The 20,263-nt window shown below is 38.7% G+C and overlaps 1 protein-coding gene across 3 annotated transcripts in view; it reads right to left on the reverse strand.

Moving 5' to 3' along the window:
• Nucleotides 1-20,263, reverse strand: part of SIMC1 (SUMO interacting motifs containing 1) — a 77,187-nt gene that overhangs the window by 30,890 nt on the left and 26,034 nt on the right. For all 3 annotated transcript variants that reach the window (XM_042946114.1, XM_042946105.1, XM_042946119.1), the window contains exons 2-4: nucleotides 14,491-15,981; nucleotides 10,449-10,681; nucleotides 9,635-9,704 (exon numbers count right to left, since the gene is read on the reverse strand). In XM_042946114.1, the coding sequence (XP_042802048.1) occupies nucleotides 9,635-9,704; nucleotides 10,449-10,681; nucleotides 14,491-15,981 (1,794 nt within the window). The remainder of the gene's footprint in view (nucleotides 1-9,634; nucleotides 9,705-10,448; nucleotides 10,682-14,490; nucleotides 15,982-20,263) is intronic.

The raw sequence follows: 20,263 nt of genomic DNA on the forward strand, positions 1-20,263 counted from the left end.
AGTTACTCTAAACATCTCTAAAAAATGCTCATATCATTACTTCTTGATTTATCAACTTTAGACATTATTGGCTTCTGCTGTGTTAGATAAAGATTTAATTCACTTATGCCACTTCCCCATTTCTCTTCCTAAAATAACTATCTCAATTTATGTTCCATCATCTACAGATAGTATCTCTTGACACCCAATTTTATAAGATAAAGATGCTATAAAAGCCCTACTACTCAGAGATCCTATCCCTTTTCACTTCCTAATCTTTATCATCTAGTGCTTTCCATTGTCAAGGCTAAAATTGTTTTGTTTTGTATATAAATTGATTCTAAATATTATAACTAAATAGTGTTTACAGTATGAGGACTATGTTAAAATTATTTACTACACTGGAAATCCATATAGTACACTAAGAAAATAATTTCTTTCTTGTTAAGCTTTTTGATTTTCTTAAAGTTTCTTTTTTATCCTCCCTATATTGCCTACAATTATCACTTTACTTCTTTTAACTCCTCAAGAATGGTGTTGAATCTTGAGAATATCCTTCTTTCCCTTTTTTTTTTTTTCATTTTTAAAAACAACTTTTTTGGGGCGCCTGGGTGGCTTAGTTGGTTAAGCGTCCAACTTTGGCTCAGGTCATGATCTTGCAGTTTATGGGTTTGACGCCCACATTGGGCTCTGTGCTGACAGCTCAGAGCCTGGAGCCTGCTTCAGATTCCGTGTTTCCCTCTCTCTCTGTCTCTCTCCCACTCAGGCTCTGTCTCTCTCAAAAATAAATAAACATTAAAAAAGAAAAACCAACTTTATTGACAACCCTTATAAATTCACCCACTTTAAATGTGCAATTCAATGATTTGTTGTAAATTTACTGAGCATGGTAACCATGGCCATAACCAATTTTTAGAATATCTTTATAACTGAAATAAGATCCCTCATGCCTATTTACAGTTAGTTCCCGTTCCCATCTCTAGCCCCAGGCAACCACTCCTCTACTTTATGGCTCTACTGATTTGCCCTTCTGGACATTTCATATACGGAGAACTATACACTATATGACCTTGTGTAAGTGGCTTCCTTTTATGTAGCTTAATATTTTTTGAGGTTTGTCCATGTCACGGCATATATCAAGAGCACTTTTTTTAATTACCGAATAGCATTCCCATGTATGAAGATAGCACATTTTGTTTACCCGATTGTTTTTTTTAATTTTTTTTACTTTTATTTATTTTTGAGAAACAGAGTGAGACAAAGCGTGAGTGGGGGAGGGGCAGAGAAAGAAGGAGACACAGAATCTGAAGCAGGCTCCAGGCTCTGTGCAAGCGGTCAGCACAGAACCTGATGTGGGGCTCGAACCCACAAATTGTGAGATCATGACCTGAGCCAAAGTCGGAGGCTCAACTGACTGAGCCACCCAGGTGTCCCTATCCATTCAATTGTTGATGGACATTTGGGTTGTTTCCACTTTTTGGCTATTATGAATAAGGCTGCTATGAACATTCACATGTAAGCCTTTGTTAGACATATATTTTCATTTTTCTTGGGTCAGTATCTGGAAGCTGAATAGCTGGGTCATATGATAAATTTATGTTTAATTTTTTAAAGGAACTGTCAAACTGTTTTCGACAGTGGCTGTTCCATTTACATTCCCACCAGTAATGTATCAGACTTCCTGTATCTCTACTTTCTTGCCAGCATTTGTTATTGCCTACTTTCTTTTTAAAATTGTGGTAAAAAGACTTATAACATAAACTTAACTATCTTAACCATTTATTTTTTATTTTTGAGAGAGAGCACAAGTAAGGGAGGGGCAGAGAAAGAGAGGGAAACACAGAATCCTAATCAGGCTCCAGTCTCTGAGCTGTCAGCCAGAGCCTGATGCACGGCTCAAACCCACAAACTGTGAGATCATGACCTGAGCTGAAGTCGGATGCTTAACCGACTGAGCCATCCAGGGGCCCTGTATTTTTTTTTTTTAAGTAGGCCTCATGCCTAGCATGGAGCCCAACATGGGGCCTGACATCAAGACCTGGGCTGAGACCAAGAGTCGGATGCTAACCAACGGAGCCACCCCTATCTTAATCATTTTTCAGTATATTCATGTAGTTGTGCAACAGATCTCCTGAACTTTTCCATCTTGCAAAATGAAACTTTACACACAATGAACAATCATGTCCCATTTCCCCCTCCCCCTAGCCTCTGGTAACCAACATTCTATTTGCTTTTTATATTAATGACAGCTATAGATACTTTGTGTATGTCAAATTATACAGGGTCTTTTTATGACTGGCTTATTTCACTTAGTATAATACCCTCATTATGGTACCATCGATGTTGTAGCATATGGGATTTCCTTCCTATTTAAAGCAGAATATTTCACTGTACCTGTATATGCCACATTTTGTTTACCTTGTCATCTACGGATGGACGTTTGGGTTGCTTCCACTTCTTGGCTTTTGTGAATAATGCTGCTATGAACATGGGTGTGCAAATATCTCTTCAAGACACTTCTTTCAATTCTTTTACACGTATAAACATGTGGGAATATATGAAGTGGGATTGATGGATCATATAATAATTTTTTTAAATTTTTTGAAGAAACACCATATAGTTTTCCACAGTGGTCGTACAATTTTACAATCCTACCCACAGTGGGCAAGTGTTCTCATTTCTCTACAAATTTGCCACAACTCATGACTTATTTTCTGTTAAAAAATTTTGTTTTAATAGTGGTCATCCTGAATGGGTGTGAGATGATATCTCATTGTGGTTTTGATGTGCCATTGTTTGTGATTTAGTGATGTTGAGCATCCTTTCATATGCTTGTTGGCCACTTGTATATCATCTTTGGAGAAATGGCCATTCAAGTCCTTTGCCCTTTTAAAAATCAGATTATTTTGTTGTTCAATTTTCCCTTTAATTCTGTCAGTTTTGTAATAAAATGTTTAAATGTTGTTGAGTTAAGGAGCTATTTATATATTCAGGATATTAACCCTTCATCAGATATGCAATTTTAAAATGTCTTCCCCTGGGCGCCTGATTGGCTCAGTTGGTTGAGTGCCCGACTCGATTTTGGCTTAGGTTGTGATCTCACAGTTGTGGGATGGAGCCTGCATGGGATTGTTTCTCTGTCTCTCTGCCCTCCTCTGCTCATGCTTGTGCATGTGTGAAATCTCTCTTAAAAAAAAAAGTGAAAAAAATACTTTATAAAAAAATAACAAAATGTTTTCTATTCCACAGACTGTCTTTTAATTCCAGATTGTGTTTTTTGGTGCACACGTTTTAAACTTTGATGTAGTCCCATTTGCCTATTTTTGCCTTTTTTTTTTTTTTTTTTGCCAGTATCTTTGGTGTCATATCAGAGAAAAATGTAAAATCCAATTGTCATGAAGCTTTCCCCTATATTTTCTAAGAGTTTTATAGTTTTTGGCATGATGTAAGAGATCTTTGATCCATTTTGAGCTAATTTTTGTATATGGTATTGGATAAGAGTCCAACTTCATTCTTTTGCATATGGCTATCCAGTTTTCCCAAAACCATTTGTTGAAAAGGCTATCTTTTTCCATTGAATGGTCTTGGCACCCTTGATGAACATCGTTTGATCATATTCACAATTTTTTTTTTTTTCTGGGTTCTCCATTTTACTCCACATGTCTGTAGGTCTGTCTTTATGAGATTACCACACTGTTTTGATTACTGTAGCTTTGTAATATGTTTAAAAATCAAGAAGTATGGGGGCACCTGGGTGGCTCAGTCGGTTGAGCGGCCGACTTCGGCTCAGGTCATGATCTCACGGTCTGTGAGTTCAAGCCCCGCGTCAGGCTCTGTGCTGACGGCTCGGAGCCTGGAGCCTGTTTCGGATTCTGTGTCTCCCTCTCTCTGACCCTCCCCTGTTCATGCTCTGTCTCTCCCTGTCTCAAAAATAAATAAAAATGTTAAAAAAAATTTTTTTTAAAAAATCAAGAAGTATGAATACTCCAACTTTGTTCTTTTTCAAGATTGTTTTGGCTATTCAGGGTCCTCTAAGATTCCATAGGAATTTTAGGATGATTTTTCTATTTCTGAAAAAAATGCTGCTGGGATTTTGATAGGGATAATGCTGAATATGTGGATTACTTTGGGTACTATTGACATCTTAACAATATTAAATCTTTCAACCTATGAACATGAGATGTCTTACCATTTATTTATGTCTTCATTTTCTTTCAGCAATGTTTTATAATTTTCAGTGTGCAAATTGTTCATCTCCTTGGTTAGGTTACCGCTAAGTATTTTATTGTTTTTGATGCTATTGTTAACCGAACTGTTTTCCTAATTTCGTTTTGAGATTGTTAGGACACAGAAATGCAATTGACTTTTGTGTGTTAATTTTGTATCCTGCAACCTTGCTGAATTTGCCTATTAGCTGTAACAATCTTCCTGTGTGGAATCCTTAGGGTTTTCTTCATATAAGATCATGTTATCTATGAACAGAGATAATTCTTGCTTTTAAATTCAGATGTCTTTTATTTCCTTCCTTGCCTAACTGCTTTGGTTAGAACTTCCAATACTATGTTGAATAGAAGGGACAAAAGCAGGTATTCTTGCTTTATTCCTGAACTTAGAGAAAAAGCTTGTAGTATTTCACCATTGAATATGGTTTGCTGGGGTTTTTCCATATAGGGTTTTTATGAGATAGTTTCCGTCTATTCCTAGTTTTTAGGATGAAAATGTGTTGAATCTTGTCAAATGCATTTTTTGCATCAATTGAGATGATCAGGTGGTTTCTGTCCTTCATTCTGTTAATATAGTGTATTTGATTGACTGATTTTTTATATTGAACCATCCTTGTATTCCCAGATAAATCCCACTTGATCATGATGTATAATCCATACGATATGCTGCTGAATTTGGTTTGCTAGTATTTTGCTGAGGATTTTTGCATCGGTGTTCATAAGGGATATTGGTCTACAGTTTTCTTGTAGTGTATATATCTGGTTTTAATATCAGGTTGATGCTGGTTTCACAGAAATGAAGATACTTGCTATGAGATCTTTTAAAATCTATTGGGACTTGGGGCCCTGGGTGGCTCAGTTGGTTAAATGTCTGACTCTTGGTTTCAGCTCAGGTCATGATCTCATGGTTTGTGAGTTTGAGCCCCGCATCAGGTTCTGCTCTGACAGCATGGAGCTGCTTCAGATCCTCCCCATCCCCCTCTCTCTGTCACTTCCTTGCTTGCCCTCTCTCTCTCAAAATAAATAAACTTAAAAATTTAAAATCTATTGGAACTTAATTTATGGCCTAAAATAAGGTCTTTCCTGGAATATGCCCCTTGTGCACCAAGAAGAAGGTGGGTACTGTTGTTGGTAGACTATTCTGCATATAATTATTAGATCTGGTTAGTTTATTGTGTTGCTTAATTTCTCTCTTTCCTTACTTATCTCCCATTCTGGTTATTCTATCCATTATTGAGAGTTGGGTATTGAAGTCTCCAACTATTAATATAGAACAATTTTTCCCTTTGGGGTGCCTGCGTGGCTCAGTCGGTTGAGCGTCTGACTTTGGCTCAGGTCATGATCTCACGGTGTGGGAGTTTGAGCCCCCATGTTGGGCTCTGGGCTGACAGCTTGGAGCCTGGAGCCTGGAGCCTGTTTCAGATTCTGTGTCTCCCTCTCTCTCTCTGCCCCTCCCCTGCTCATGCTCTGTCTCTGTCTCAAAAATAAACATTAGAAAAAAAATTAAAAAGAACTATTTTTCCTTTTGATTCTATCAGTTTTTGCTTTGTATCTTGATGGTCTGTCATTAGGTATGTAAATATCTATGATTATTGTATCTCAGAGTTGTATTGAACCTTTTAATTAATACATAACGTCCTCCTTTGTCTCTTGTAACATTTTCTGACTTAAAGTCTATTTTGTCTCATATTAGTACAGCCAACTGTGCTCTTTTGGTTACTATTTGCATGGAATATCTTCTCCCATTCTTTCACTTTGAATCTACTTGTGTCTTTGGATCTAAAGTGTTTTTTGTAGATAGCATGTAGTTGGATCATGCCAATCTGTGTCTTTTGATTGGAGAGTTTAACCCATTTACATTTACATTTTAAAGTAATTGCTTATAAGGAAAGAGGGTCAGTCAGTAGAGAGTGTGACTTCTTTTTTTTTTTTTTAATGTTTATTTATTTTTGAAGGAAAGACAGAGCATGAGTGGGGTGGGAGCAGAGAGAGACGGAGACACTGAATCAGAAGCAGGCTCCAGGCTCTGAGCTGTCAGCACAGAGCCCAACATAGGGCTCGAACTCATGAGCTGTGAGATCATGACCTGAGCCGAAGTTGGATGCTAAACTGACTATGCCACCCAGGCTCACCCTAGAGAGTGTGACTCTTGATAAGTTTGAGCCCCCTGTTGGGTGTAGAGATTACTTAAAAAAAATAATAAAAAGCAATTACTCATAAGGAAGGATGCACTTGTGTCATTGTACTGTTTTCTACATGCCTTATAGCTTTTTTGTCCCTCATTTCCTGCATTATTGTCTTTTGTTGTTAGTTGATTTTTTGTAGTGAAATGTTTACATTCCTTTGTTGCTTCCTTTTGTGTCTCTAGCTATCGTCTTTGTGGTTACCATCATAATTACGTTTAATATTCGGAAGTTAAAATACTCTAATTTGAATTTGTACAAGCTTAACTTCAATAACATATAAAAACTGTTCCTTTACAGCTCTGTCCCTTACTATTTTGGTTGTTGATGTCACATAACTACATCTTCATACAAAACAAATTAATAATTCTTTTAAATGCATTAGTGTCTTTCATTACATAGAAAGCAAAATGTGGCGTTTCAAAGTTATAGTAATACTGACTTTTAGACTAATAATTATGAAACTTATATTAGTCACTTAACCATATAGAAAACCAAACATTATAAATTGTTGTTACAATCATAGTTTTTGTAATTGTCCATGTATTTACCTTTACTGACATCTTTGTTTCTTCATATGGCTCAAGTAATTGTTCAGTGTTTCATTTTACTCTGCAGGATTCCCTTTAGGCTTTTTTTTTGCTGGGCAGGGCTAGTGGAAATGAACTCCCTCAGCTTTTGTTTATCTAGGGAGGTCTTTATTTCTGCCTCATTTTTGAAAAGCAGCTTTGTTGAACATGGAACTCTTGGTTGAGTTTTATTCTTTAGCACTTTGAATATATTAGCCCACTAACTTCTGGCCTCCAAAATTTCTGATGAGAAATCTGCTGATAATCTTATTGAGACCTTGTATGTGATGTGTTGCTTCTCTCCTGCTGCTCTCCCTCATTTTTGAAGGATGGTTTGGCCAGATATAGTATTTTTGGTTAAGAGCTTTTTTTCCTTCAGCATTTTGAATATATCATCCAACTGCCTTGTGACTTGCAAGATTCTGCTAAAAACCTTGCATGCGGTGAGCCACTTTTTTCTTGCTGCTTTCAAGATTCTGGCTTTACGTTTTGTTAACTTTTGACACTTGATTTAATGTGTCTTGGTGTGGGTCTCTGGTTTAACTTCATTGGAGTTGAACTTCACAAATCTGTATATCCATTTCTTTCCTCAGGTTTGGGGAGTTTGGGGTCATTATTTTCTCAAGTAAGTTCTCTGCCCCTTTCTCTCTTCTTCTGGGGCTCTCATAATACATATATGGCCCACTTAATAATGTCCCATGGTCCCTTAGGCTCTCTTCAATTTTCTTCATTGTATTTTCTTTTTGCTCTTCTGTCTCAATGATTTCAAATGACCTGTCTTCAAGTTCATTGCCAGTTTTCTTTTGCCTGGTCAAGTACGCTGTTGAATCCTTCTAGTGAATTTTTCAATTCAGTTACACTTTTCAGGTCCAGAATATGTTTGATTCTAATAGTTTCTTGTTTAATACTCTCATTTTGTTCACACATAATTTTCATGCTGCAGTTAGTTGTCTATCTCTGCTCTCTTTTAGTTCCTTGTACATTTTTAAGATAGTTCAAAAACACTCTTTTGTCAGGGGGGCACCATTTAAGCGTCCAGCTCTTGATTTCAGCTCAGGTCATGATCTCATGGTTGTGAGATCTAGCCCCACGTCAGGCTCTGCACTGAGTGTGTGCTTTTATCTGTCTTAATTTCCCAAATGGCTTGCCTTTGTCTCAGGAGCCACAATCTCTTGCTTCCCTGGTACCTGCCTGTGGAACTGCATACTCCTTGCAGCTCTAACATGTGGCAGTGCTCACCTGTCTTTTCAGCAGCTTCCAAACTATACCACTATTCCCATCAGTGATCTGAGTCGGGTGAGAAAACAACTGTCCCTTGCGCAGCTCCCTAACAAGCCAGGACACTGGCTCAAAGTCCACCTTTTTGTTTCCTTCTTGAGGGAGGAGCCGGGGCATGTGAAGTTTCCTTCCAGTTGCACCATGATAAGCCGGGTCGGGGGAGGGGTATGGGCACACCAAATAACACAAATCTTCCTACTCCTTTCATTGAGCCCCTTCTCGATTATGCATTCTCCTGGGTACTGAGGCTTCTCAACTGATCTCCAGAGTTTTCACAAAAGTATTCTGGTCCGTATGTTTTTCTTAATTTGGCATCTCCATGGAGAACAATAGCCTGGAGCTTGTTTATCATCTACGTGATGTTTCCCAGATCATTCTTAAAGCCCTCAATTATTCTGCTCCAATCTGGACTGACTGCTTTGTAGGTCTACTATTCACCATAATTTTAGGAATTCTCTGTATTATTCTCTTGGATTAGATCTAGTGTTCCCTGGATCCTGTGCCACCCTCTTTCTTAATCCCTTCTTCTTTAGATGCATACCTTCAGGTAACTGAAGAAATGGGTGTGAGGATATTTTTTCAAGTTCCCACATGTCTGGAAATGTCTTTATGTTACACTCATACTTGAATAATAGTTTTGTTGAGTATGGAATTCTAAGCTGAAAATAATTTGTTCCATCCAAGTGCTCTGGGTGAGCAGACAGAATCCTGGCCATTTAGAGATCTCTAAAAGTCAGAATGCAGAAGACTTCTTTTCTGCAGCACCAACTCTATACTAGGTGCCTTTGTTTATGACGGATGTTTCATTCAATGTCTTTAGAAAATAAGTCCTCTGACTTTTTGCCTGAAGGGTAGGTAAACTGATGACTGAACTTTCTGTACTCAAGAATGGAAAGACTGTCAGTTCTATCTGCAAACTTTCAACAGATTTACAGCCCACATCTGACTCTAACCCTCTTGTATATATTGTGTTTCTGAGTTGAAAACCTCTTTACTCTAAAGGGAGATTTCCTTTCTCCTTGACTGCAGCCACCTCTACATGTATTACAGCCTATGGCTTTCTCTGCCTAGCTTCACCAGTCAACACTTACATTTCCTTTAGTTCTTCTAGTTTTCATTCAAATCTATTGCCCTTCCCCTTATTTTCATTGCCATGGATTTATACCTTTCACTATTCATCTACTATTATTTTTAATGGGATCTCAAGAAGGAGAGGGATAAGTGAAGGTATTCAATTTTGAATTGGAAGACAGCACATACCATTTCAAAAGGAGTTTTTTGGTGAGGGTGGGAATATAAGGATGGAATAATGGCAAAGACTTTACTACCAGATTTGTCATCACTTTTGTTTCTAGTTAAAACTTCCTATGCAAAAGATACACCCTCATAATTGTTATGTTACCTCTTCCTCCATGACATAAGTGAGCAGCTTCCAGTCCCACTCCACTGTCTTGGCATTAGCTGGATGTAGCCTGAAATTCAAGGGACATCAATTAGAATTCTAGAGGGTATAGTGGAAGAAGGGATGGGATCTGGAAGATGACAGAAACAAAAAAACCTCCTCTTATCCTCACTGCTTTTGTCTATCCTTTGACATGATACCATATCATCTGACGGTAGTAGAACTTCAGTTTTTTTGCTACCCAGTATTCGCTTCTCTTTTGGAAGACATTAGTACCCCGATTTTGCCTTGAAGAAATCAACTCTTTATTACTATTAGTCCATTAGCTTTACCCTACCAGGATCCCAGCCCATGAAGTATATTGAGCCAATCATGATATTCTATCCCTCAGTTCAGTGATTGGTTCAAAAATGGGCTCATGTCCTATGTTATTGCAATTAAAGCCTACAAGACTAAATTTCAGAACTTTTATGTGATTATAAAGGAAGTGGGCTTTCTCTCACAAAAGCTGGAGGCTGAGAAGACTACTATGTGGAGCCTCAAGAGAGAAGCAAAGCAGGAAAATGGATCCTGGTAACCATTCGGAACTGAATTAAGTCTTATTCCTAGGCTTCTAGTAAAATAAATAATTAAATTCTCTTTTATCAGCTGTTACAGCCAGTTTGGATTGGGTTTCCCATTAGTTGCAATCCAAATAACACTAATACACTAAGTCACCCTCTCTAATTGGTTAGCTCAATCAAGCTCAGGCAAGAGAAAGATGTGCCCTGAGTCCAGATTCTCTAGGAGATTCACCAACATCAAAGGTTCATACTGTTGAATTTTCATGAGAAGCATATAGGCCTCCTTCAGTACATCCACGGTCTCAGAGCCACTGAGCAGGATTTTCTGGATGATGTGAGCCACAATTTCTCTGGGTGGGTAATGCTGGGGTGACACAAAGTCCATCAAAAACTGCACAGTCCCCAGGGGAAAATTTTCTTCAATGGTGTTTGTTACCATTCTTAGTCTTCGATGAGGAATGGGTTCTAGTTTTTGACTTTTACTCTGTAGAGATAAAAATAAACCAATTAGAACAGGTTTCTATAGACATATATACACAGGATCTGAAACAGATTCAAGACAGCAAAATTTTCCATGCATTTGAAAAATAAAAAATAAAAAGACTGAAAAGCCTTATCTAAAAAACTTTCAACGACATGGAAAAATACTTATATTAAGTTAAAAAATAAGCATTCACAGTTCTACATATAATATGACTTCATCTGTGCTAAAAGCACAGAAAAGAAGTACAAGAGTCAAGAGCTAGCCTAAGTAGATTTTGGAGTGAAGGTGGGAAGATAGGGTAGTTGTGATACTATTATCAGATACTTAGATAAAGAGAGGGAGACACAGAATCCCAAACAGGCTCCAGGTTCTGAGCTGTCAGCACAGAGCCTGATGTGGGGCTCAAACTCACGAACTGTGAGATCATGACCTGAGCTGAAGTCAGACGCTTAACCGATTGAGCCACCCAGGTGGCCTGAAAGATGCTTTAAATATGTTTTATTGTTAAAATAAGATCCCATTTTATTGATTTACTGTCAACAGTAAATGTTAAGTTGCTTCCCTCCCACCTCCCAAAAGTATGTATATAAAGACTGGGAGAGAATATGTGAAAAGTGGTTTTCTATTATCTGGGGTGCTGGAATTACAGATGTTTTGCCTCTATACGTTCTTCTGTATGTTGCCATAATAGATACATATTACTTTCACAATCAAAAGGAAAAACATGAAAAAGTTTTCTGACATCAGAATATAATAACAATAATGATGATAATTTTTGAACATTTGACTTATCCTCATCTTAATTCTCACAGCCCTACTACTACTATTATTATTCCTACTATATAGATAAGGAAGCTGAGGTTTAGAGAGTAAGGACTTGTTATGCAACAAATGTCAGAAGCTGGTTTCACACATGGGTGGTGTAACCCCATATCTACCCTCTAAATTCATACTACCTCTCAACAACAAAACCAATAATAATAAATATATTTTTGTTAAAAATCCCCATTAAAATATTTTAAATGCCTATGTTTAAAAAGGCAACTGAGCAGCAAGTATTATTTTTAAAATCTGAGAATAAGTATTAAACCTATTATTTTACTTTATTATTATTTTTTTAATTTTACAGAGAGAGAGAGCGAGAGAGCGCGCGCATGAGTGGGGAAGAGGGGCAGAGAAAGAGAGAGAAAATCTTTTTTTTTAATTTTTATTTTTTTAACATTTATTTATTTTTGAGACAGAGACAGAGCACGAACGGGGAAGGGTCAGAGAGAGAGAGAGAGACACAGAATCTGAAACAAGCTCCAGGCTCTGAGCTGTCAGCACAGAGCCCGACGCGGGGCTCGAACTCACGGACCGCGAGATCATGACCTGAGCTGAAGTCGGACCCTTAACCGACTGAGCCACCCAGGCGCCCCGAGAAAATCTTAAGCAGGCTCCATGTCCAGTGCGGACCCGATGTGGGGTTTGATCTCATGACCCTGGGATCATGACCTGGGCCAAAATCAAGAGCTGGATGCTCAACTGACTGAGCCACTCAGGCACCCCAAGTATTAAATTTAAAACATCAACCAAAGGTCTGACAGCTTATATATGACAGTAAAACAGTGATGACTAGAATTGTCCTTCCAGAAAATTTTCCGGAGAAGTCTAGTTAGCTTTCCTTATGCCTCACATCACCTAAGGGTAACCCCTTATCTCACTGATCAGAGACCAATACTGTACATGTCATGTAATGAAAATTAAGAGCCAGAGAAGAGAAAAACAAAAAACAATATTGCTTTTGTGACTATTTCACATGTGAGGCACTTTACCTATATTTGAACCTATATTATGCATTTCTTGCCTACAAATGGGGACATCTACAGCAGATAAAGTTTACAAATTCTTTTGATGCCCATATACTTAAGGGGAACTAAGACTTATATTTCTTTAGGCCTTGAAAGGTGGCTTTGTGCTTTATGTATTTACTTTTAGGTCAAACAACTTTATGATATGAGCATTATAACTTATTTTAGAGTAAACAAAGAAAGACTCAGAGGAGTTAAGGCCAAAGGCTGGTAGGCGGCAGGCAGCGTGGGGACTGGCTAAGAAGTTCTGGGGGGAAAACGACCTGGTTGAAGAAGTACTTATTAAAAGCCCAAAAGAAATAATAGGAGAGACCAAAAAGATTTACAGATGGATTCTAGATGGCCGAAGTTCTTTAAGGTAAGAAATAAAGATGAGGAAGAAAAATCCCCTTTGTTTGGCCTAACTGCCATCTTATAATCCAAGCTGTGTTTACACAGAAAGGGGATGTGGTGTCCCATTTGCATCCACTGGCGGCCTCGCTACTTTGTGCAGCACTTACAAAGCACTACGGCCTTGACTAAGGAAACACAAACTCTCTCAAGTCCTCCAAATGCTCTTGATAATGGACTGATATATCACCATCCTGAGGCAAACCCACAGGAATAAAGAGAATGAGCTAGGGTAGTTAGGGAGAGTCATTCAGAAAGAGAAGACATAAAACGTATTAGAAGATACAACAACAATTAAAATGAGAGAAAAAAATTCAATCTTCAAGGCCAAATCGATGTGAATGCCTGAAACAGGCCACATGGGATTCCTGATTGCTCCAAGAATGCACCTTCTGAATTCATGGACTACCTCAAGCCAGTCTTTTTTTTTTTTTTTAAGGTTTATATATTTATTTATTGTGAGGGAGAGTGAGCCTGAGCCAGGGAGGGGCAGAGAGAGAGAGACAGAGAGAGAGAGAGAGACAGAGAGAGAGAGAGAGAGAATTCCAAGCAGGCTCCGCATTGTTGGTGAAGAGCCTGACTTGGGGTTTGACCTCATGAACCATGAGATCATGACCTGAGCTGAAATCAAGAGTCAGAGGCTTAACCAACTGAGCCACACAGGTGCCCCTCAAGCCAGTCTTCTTAACATTGAGAATATGGTTATGGATGATGAAAAAATAGCTTCATATTGTAAAACCTAGCCACAAACTTTTTCTTACATCTGCTAAGAAAAGCATCTGGTTTAGTTCTCACAGCTTAATAAAGACCAATGGGAAGTAGCATTTCCATTAAAATCTTTTTTTTTAATGTTTATTTATTTTTGAGAGAGAGAGAGAGAGAGAGAGAGAGGAAGTGTGCATGCACTCATGAAGAGGGGAGGGGCAGAGAGAGAAGGAGACAGAGACTCCCAAGCAGGTTCCGCACTGTCAGTGCAGAACCCGATGGGGTGGGAGGGGGGTCAGGCTCGAATTCATGAACTGTGAGATCATAACCTGAGCTGAAATCAAGACTTGGTTGCTTAACTGACTGAGCCAGCCAGGCGCCCCTCCCATTAAAATCTTAAAACTGAATTTCCTCCCCAGAAGTCAGAAAGTAATAATTTTGGAAGCACTGAAGTGTCAAGGGTATCACTATTTCTGTGATATGGGAGCTGTAATAAGGGCATCAGGAAGGGAAAGGCATAGGAATTGAAGAGAAGCATTTGATGAAGACCTATAATGAGCCAGACACTCTAACAGACACTTTTACATATGTTATGTCATTTAATGATCCTGTGAGGTATGTTTTTATCTCCATTTTACATATAGGAAAGAAGCTAAGGCTCAGAAAGGTAAAGTGACTTCTACAGTGCCAGTTTTTCACTGTGGGGGTGAAATTTAAACCCAGGTCTGACTCTACACTAGATGGTTCCACAAGTGGAGGAAAGATAAAAATATCAAATTTATACTGGGCCTGTTCTTTCATGCATATTTATGCTAGGCCTATACAAAGGACACCTAATCCCTAGGGGAAGACATATTAGCTCACCTCTCTTGTGTCTTTATCTGGTATTAGTGTCTGGAAGAAGAGGTGATGCACTGGAGGTCGTAAGAAGTACTTCAGTCTATGCAGGCATGGTCTGCTGTATAACCCACCTTGTGGTGTTCGTGCTTGTACCTGGGCAGACTCGGGGTTAGCAGGCTCTGACAGTGATCTCTCTTTTCTAGCTGGTGTTTCTGTAGCAGAGAGCCAAGGAACTTTCTCTAAGGAAGTTTCAAACTGTGGAGACTGTGGACTGGGAGAGGACCTTGGAGAAGATGGAGCTGAGACATCCATAGGGATGTCATGGTTCTGTATATCATTTTGGGGAGGGTCAGGCCAGTCTTGTCGTAAGTGAGGCAAATCTCCAAGTGAGCGTAGCATGTCTCCTGGCAAGCAAGGCACGTCTCCAGCTGAACGGAACATATCTCCTGGGAAGTGTGGGACTTCTCCAGGTGAACGTGGCACGCTTTCTGGTGACTGTGGCGCATCTGCTGGTGACTGTGGCATGTCTGATGGTGACTGTGACGTGCTTACTGGTGACTGTGGCACATGTCTTGGTGACCGTGGCACGTCTTCTGGCAACTGTGGTGTGTCTCTTGATGACTGTGGCACATCTCCCAGTGACTGTGGCATATCCCGTAAGTGTGCCACATCTTGTGGATATGATATGTTTTGAGGTGGGCCTGGTACATCTTGAGGTAGGCCCAGAGAGTCTTGAGGTGGGCACAGTGAGTCTTGAGGTGGGCTGGGTGAGTACTGAGGTCGCCACGATGAGTCTTGAGGTGGGCTTGGCACATTCTGCTGAGGGCATGGCATCTCTTGAGGAGGGCATGGAACTTCTTGAGGCGGGTGAGGCAAAGCTTGTAGTTGGCACTGCATGGTTTGTGGTGGGCATGACAAGGCTCGTGGTGGGCACGAGGAGGCTCGTGGTGGACAGGGCGAGGCTCGCAGTGGGCATGGCAAGGCTCGCAGTGGGCATGGCAAGGCTTGTGGTGGGCAAGGCACATCTTGCTGTGGGGTTGGCAAGGGTGCCCTCTGATTGCTGCTGCTACCATTATTGCTTGTTGGGGAACGGGAGTGAACATCTGAAGATAGCTGTAGGCTTGCCAAGAAGCCAAGGTCACCTTTGAATGCAGTTGAGCTGCAGTTTGGCTCTGCTGCATAAATAGAGTCCCCACTGACGGATGTAGGAGGTTGTGGACCTTCAAATGCGGTTTCTTCCAAAAGGTCCAAATCCACAGGATCGCTGTTAATGATTCTCCGTGCTGCAGGCCGAGAGCTTCTGTCTACCCGCCCTTCCATCACCTCTTTGCTGGAGAGGCTGGCACATGTCTGAAGACTGGCTGGCTCCTTCTGGGAAGGAGCAACAGGTTCTAGGGTCAAGTCAAGAGTGGCAATAGGTCTATTTTCTTCTTCAGTTCTTGTCAGGTCAATCACACAGAGTCCATTGCGATCCTTTGCCCTTGGTCTGGTTTCTCTGGTTAAGTCAATGAAGTCCTGTTAAAATATTATGAGAATATAAGTGGTCAAGTAGGGAGCCTTTGCTTTATCTAAGAAGATCTGCATCTGAGCTTTTAAGGATAATCATATTTTACCTTTTCACTTCACTGAAAATTTATACATTTTATATACCATAAGCATTAGTATTTCCTTTGGTCAAAATTTTGCTACTGTCAATCTATTTCTATACCATCTTAAATTATCCAAATGCCACATGCATATAACTGAGGGCATAGTGGGAAATTTTTTCTGATCCAAGATAAATAGGGGAGTTGTAGGAAAGATTGTAACCTTAAGTCACAAGGGAAAAAGCAACCTTTGTTTGGAAAAGCAACTTATTTACTTACTTACAACAGAAACTAAAGAAGGTAAGCTAATATAAGAGAATCTACTATGTGCTAAGAACATGTTGAGTGCTTGCACGTATCTTTAACTTTCACAATATCCCTATCAGGTAGGCCTTATAATCTCCATTACACAGATGGGGAAAATGGAGTTCAGAAGAGTTAGGTCATTACCTAAGGATTATACAATTAAGTCACAGACACACACATTCAAACCCAGGTCCGTTTCCTTTTTTCTCTGTACAACTTCATTCAATATATAATTACCTTATAGTCAGATATGTAGAGTAATGCAATAACAGTTATAAAACCAACAGTGTAAGTCTGAGCCCTAACTAGGTTCATTATTGGAAAACCTCCTATCTTTACCTCCATTCCTTGCCAAAATGATTAGGTACTTCATAAACCCTAATGACACCTGCCCATGGTACTAAAATCAATCTCTGTGCCATACACATGTTAAAATATTATACTCCCTTTCAACTCTCAAAACTGTCTCAGTGTGGATGAAAATTAATAGCCTAATTATCCATCAATCTCATTGATGAATATGAATGCAAATATTCTCTATGAAGTATTAGTAAATCCAGTATTTAAAAAAAAAGTTCCATTTCTCATCAGAAGGGCTAGCTAGATACTCTGCTCAACCAACCTAATAAAAGTGAGAAATTATATACAAATGTAAAAACACGGGAGAGGTTATAACAAGAAAAACTGACCAAAAAGAAAGCCAGTGTACCTATATTAATGTCAGACAAAGTAGATTTCAAGGAATATAGTGTTACTAGAGATAAAGAGGCTACTGTACAATAAAAGACTTATTTCATCAAGATATAATAATTTTAAAACTATATGCCTAATAACAGTCTCCATAAAGCAAAAACAGATACAAGGAGAAAAAGGAATATCCAGTCATTGTAAGAAACTTTTACATGTCTTTCTTGATTGATAGATTACTCAAACAAAAAAATTATTATGGATACAAAAGATTTGAACACTTTTTTTAAAGTTTTAATTTGAGAGACAGAGAGAAAAAGAGAGGGGGGGGGTGGGGCAGGGAGAGAGAATCCCAAGCAGGCTTTACACTGTCAGTGCAGAGCGTGACGCAGGGCTTGAACTCATGAACTGCGAGATCATGACCTGACCTGAAATCAAGAGTTGGACACTTAACCGACTGAGCCACCCAGGTACCCCAAGATTTGAACACATTTAGTAAGCTGCATCTGAAGGACTCAGAATAGATATTCACAATTACACGAAATATTTACAAAAATTGACCACAAACCAGGAGTCAAAGTACATCTTAGTCAATGTCAAAAAGATTATCACTCAGGCCAAAATACTATTAGGCTAGGAAGCAGCACAAAAGAGTAACTAGGAAAAACTCCATATAACTGCAAATAGGTCAAAGGAGGAATCACAAATTAGAGAAATTTTAGAACTGAACAATAACAAAAATACCAGTTATTAAAATGTGGCATGCAGAATCACTATGTAGAAAAAAATGCACACTTACACACTTAATTAGAAAAGTGGAATGGAAGAAAATTAACGTGCTGAGCACAAACCTTTTGATAGCAGAAAAGGAAAAAATACCCCAAAGAAAGCAGAACAGAGGAAATAACGAGAGCAGAAATGAATGAAACAGAGAACACAGCAGAGAAGTGCAACAATGTTACAGGTTGTTCTTCTAAAAGATTATTAAAATTGGCAAACATCTGAGAAGAAATTTGAGAACAAAGGCACAAATAACCAATATTAAGAATGAAAATAGGACAAAATTACAGATGTTTTTAAGATAAAAAAGATTAGAAGATGTTATGAATAATTTTATGTCGAAAAAACTTGGGAACTTGGATGAAACAGATAAATCCCTGGAAAAATAAAGCTTAGCAAAACTGACTCAAGAAACTGGGTAATGGGTACATGGGGGATCATTATACAATTTGCTATATTTTTCATGTTTGAGATTTTCCTTAATGAAAAGACATTTTTAAGTTGACTCAAGAAGAAAGAAAAAAATCAAAATAGTCCTTTAACCAATAAAGAAATAAATCAGTAGTTGAAATTTTTTTCCATCAAAAAACTCCAGGTCAAGGTGATTTTAGAAATCACCTGTTTAGTTTTGCTAAAAATTCAAGGAAAAAATTATTCTACTTTTATACAAGTTATTTGAGAGTATAAAAAAAATGAAGGGCTACCTCTGACTCCTATTATGACTTAGCATACACTTGATACAAAATCTGAAAGAAGGAAATGTTATGTCAATATCACTTGTGTACACAGACATAAAAATTCTAAACAAAACACTATTAAACTAAATCCAGCACAACCGAGATGAGTTTACCTAGGAATCACAGCTAGCTTAGCATTAAAAAAAAAATCAATTAATATAACTCATCACATAAAGGAGAAAATCATATGATCATGTGAAGAGGCCAAAAAGCATTTGATAACACATTCAACATCCATTCTTAAAAAGAGGGGGAAAAAAAAACCCTCAAATAGAAATAGAAGAAAACATACTTATCTATTAAAAGTTATTTCCAAAGCACATATAGTAAACATTACACTGAAACACTGAAAACATTCCCTGTAAAATCAGAAGCACATCAAAGATGCTTACTGTTGCTAATTCTATTCAGCAGTGTACCAACGTTGTATATGCAATGCAGGAAAATATGATATAAAAATTGTAAAAATTAGAAAATAAAACTGTCCTTCATGAATAATATGATTATTTACATGAAAAACTCAAAAGAATCTATAGATAAATATCAGAATAAGAGCATTTAGGGGCGCCTGGGTGGCGCAGTCGGTTAAGCGTCCGACTTCAGCCAGGTCACGATCTCGTGGTCCGTGAGTTCGAGCCCCGCGTCAGGCTCTGGGCTGATGGCTCGGAGCCTGGAGCCTGCTTCCGATTCTGTGTCTCCCTCTCTCTCTGCCCCTCCCCCGTTCATGCTCTGTCTCTCTCTGTCCCCAAAATAAATAAAAAACGTTGAAAAAAAAAAAAAAGAATAAGAGCATTTATCATGGTTGTTGGATATAAAAATTACATTTTTTTAATACTTCAACAACAGTAGCCTCATGTTGTATAACTCCCACATCTCACAACTTCAGGGGAAATCATTCATATTATATTCTATATGAATTATGCCATCTAGGGCAAAATTCTAGGCAATCCATACAATATCAACACAAAAAACATATACATGTATATGAATGTGTTTGTATATATTTGTATACACATGCATGTGCACATATGCACACACACACTACAGGTGGTAGTTATTTTTTTAAACATTTGTTTACTTATTTTGGGAGAGAGCGTGCATGCGAGCAGGAGAGGGGAAGAGAGGGAGAGAGAAAATCCCAAGCAGGCTCCACACTCAGTACAGAGCCCAATGCAGGGCTTGATTCCACAACCATGAAATCAGAACCTAAGCTGAAATCAAGAGTCTGACACTTAACTGACTGAGCCACCCAGATGACCCCCCCTTTAAAAAAAAAAAAAGTTTGTTTACTTATTATGTGGTAGTTATTTTTGTGGGTTGCCAAACATTTCCATGATACATGGTAGACTGTAGTTCCTGAATCCCATGACTAGGTGGAGTCATGTGATTAATTCTGCCCAATAAATTATGAGGGGAAGTAACATGTATTACTCCTGGGCTGGGCCTTTCTGGATGCAGACACTCCAAAGGTTTCTTTTCCTTCTGATGTGTCTGTCTCATGGCCATGTTCAAGATAATGGCAACTCTGTCAGCCTGTGTCTCCACAGGACTATGATATGCAGACATCCCTCCTCCTCTACCCCACCTGCAATGGGCATGTAGTAGTGTGAATGGAAATAAACCTTGTTTTAAGCCACAGTATAACATAGCTTATCCTGACAAACACAGTACCTGGGAACAAATTTAACTAGAGATGTGCAA

Source organism: Panthera leo, chromosome A1 (assembly GCF_018350215.1).
Source record: "Panthera leo isolate Ple1 chromosome A1, P.leo_Ple1_pat1.1, whole genome shotgun sequence".
In the NCBI taxonomy this organism is placed as follows: Eukaryota; Metazoa; Chordata; class Mammalia; order Carnivora; family Felidae; genus Panthera; species Panthera leo.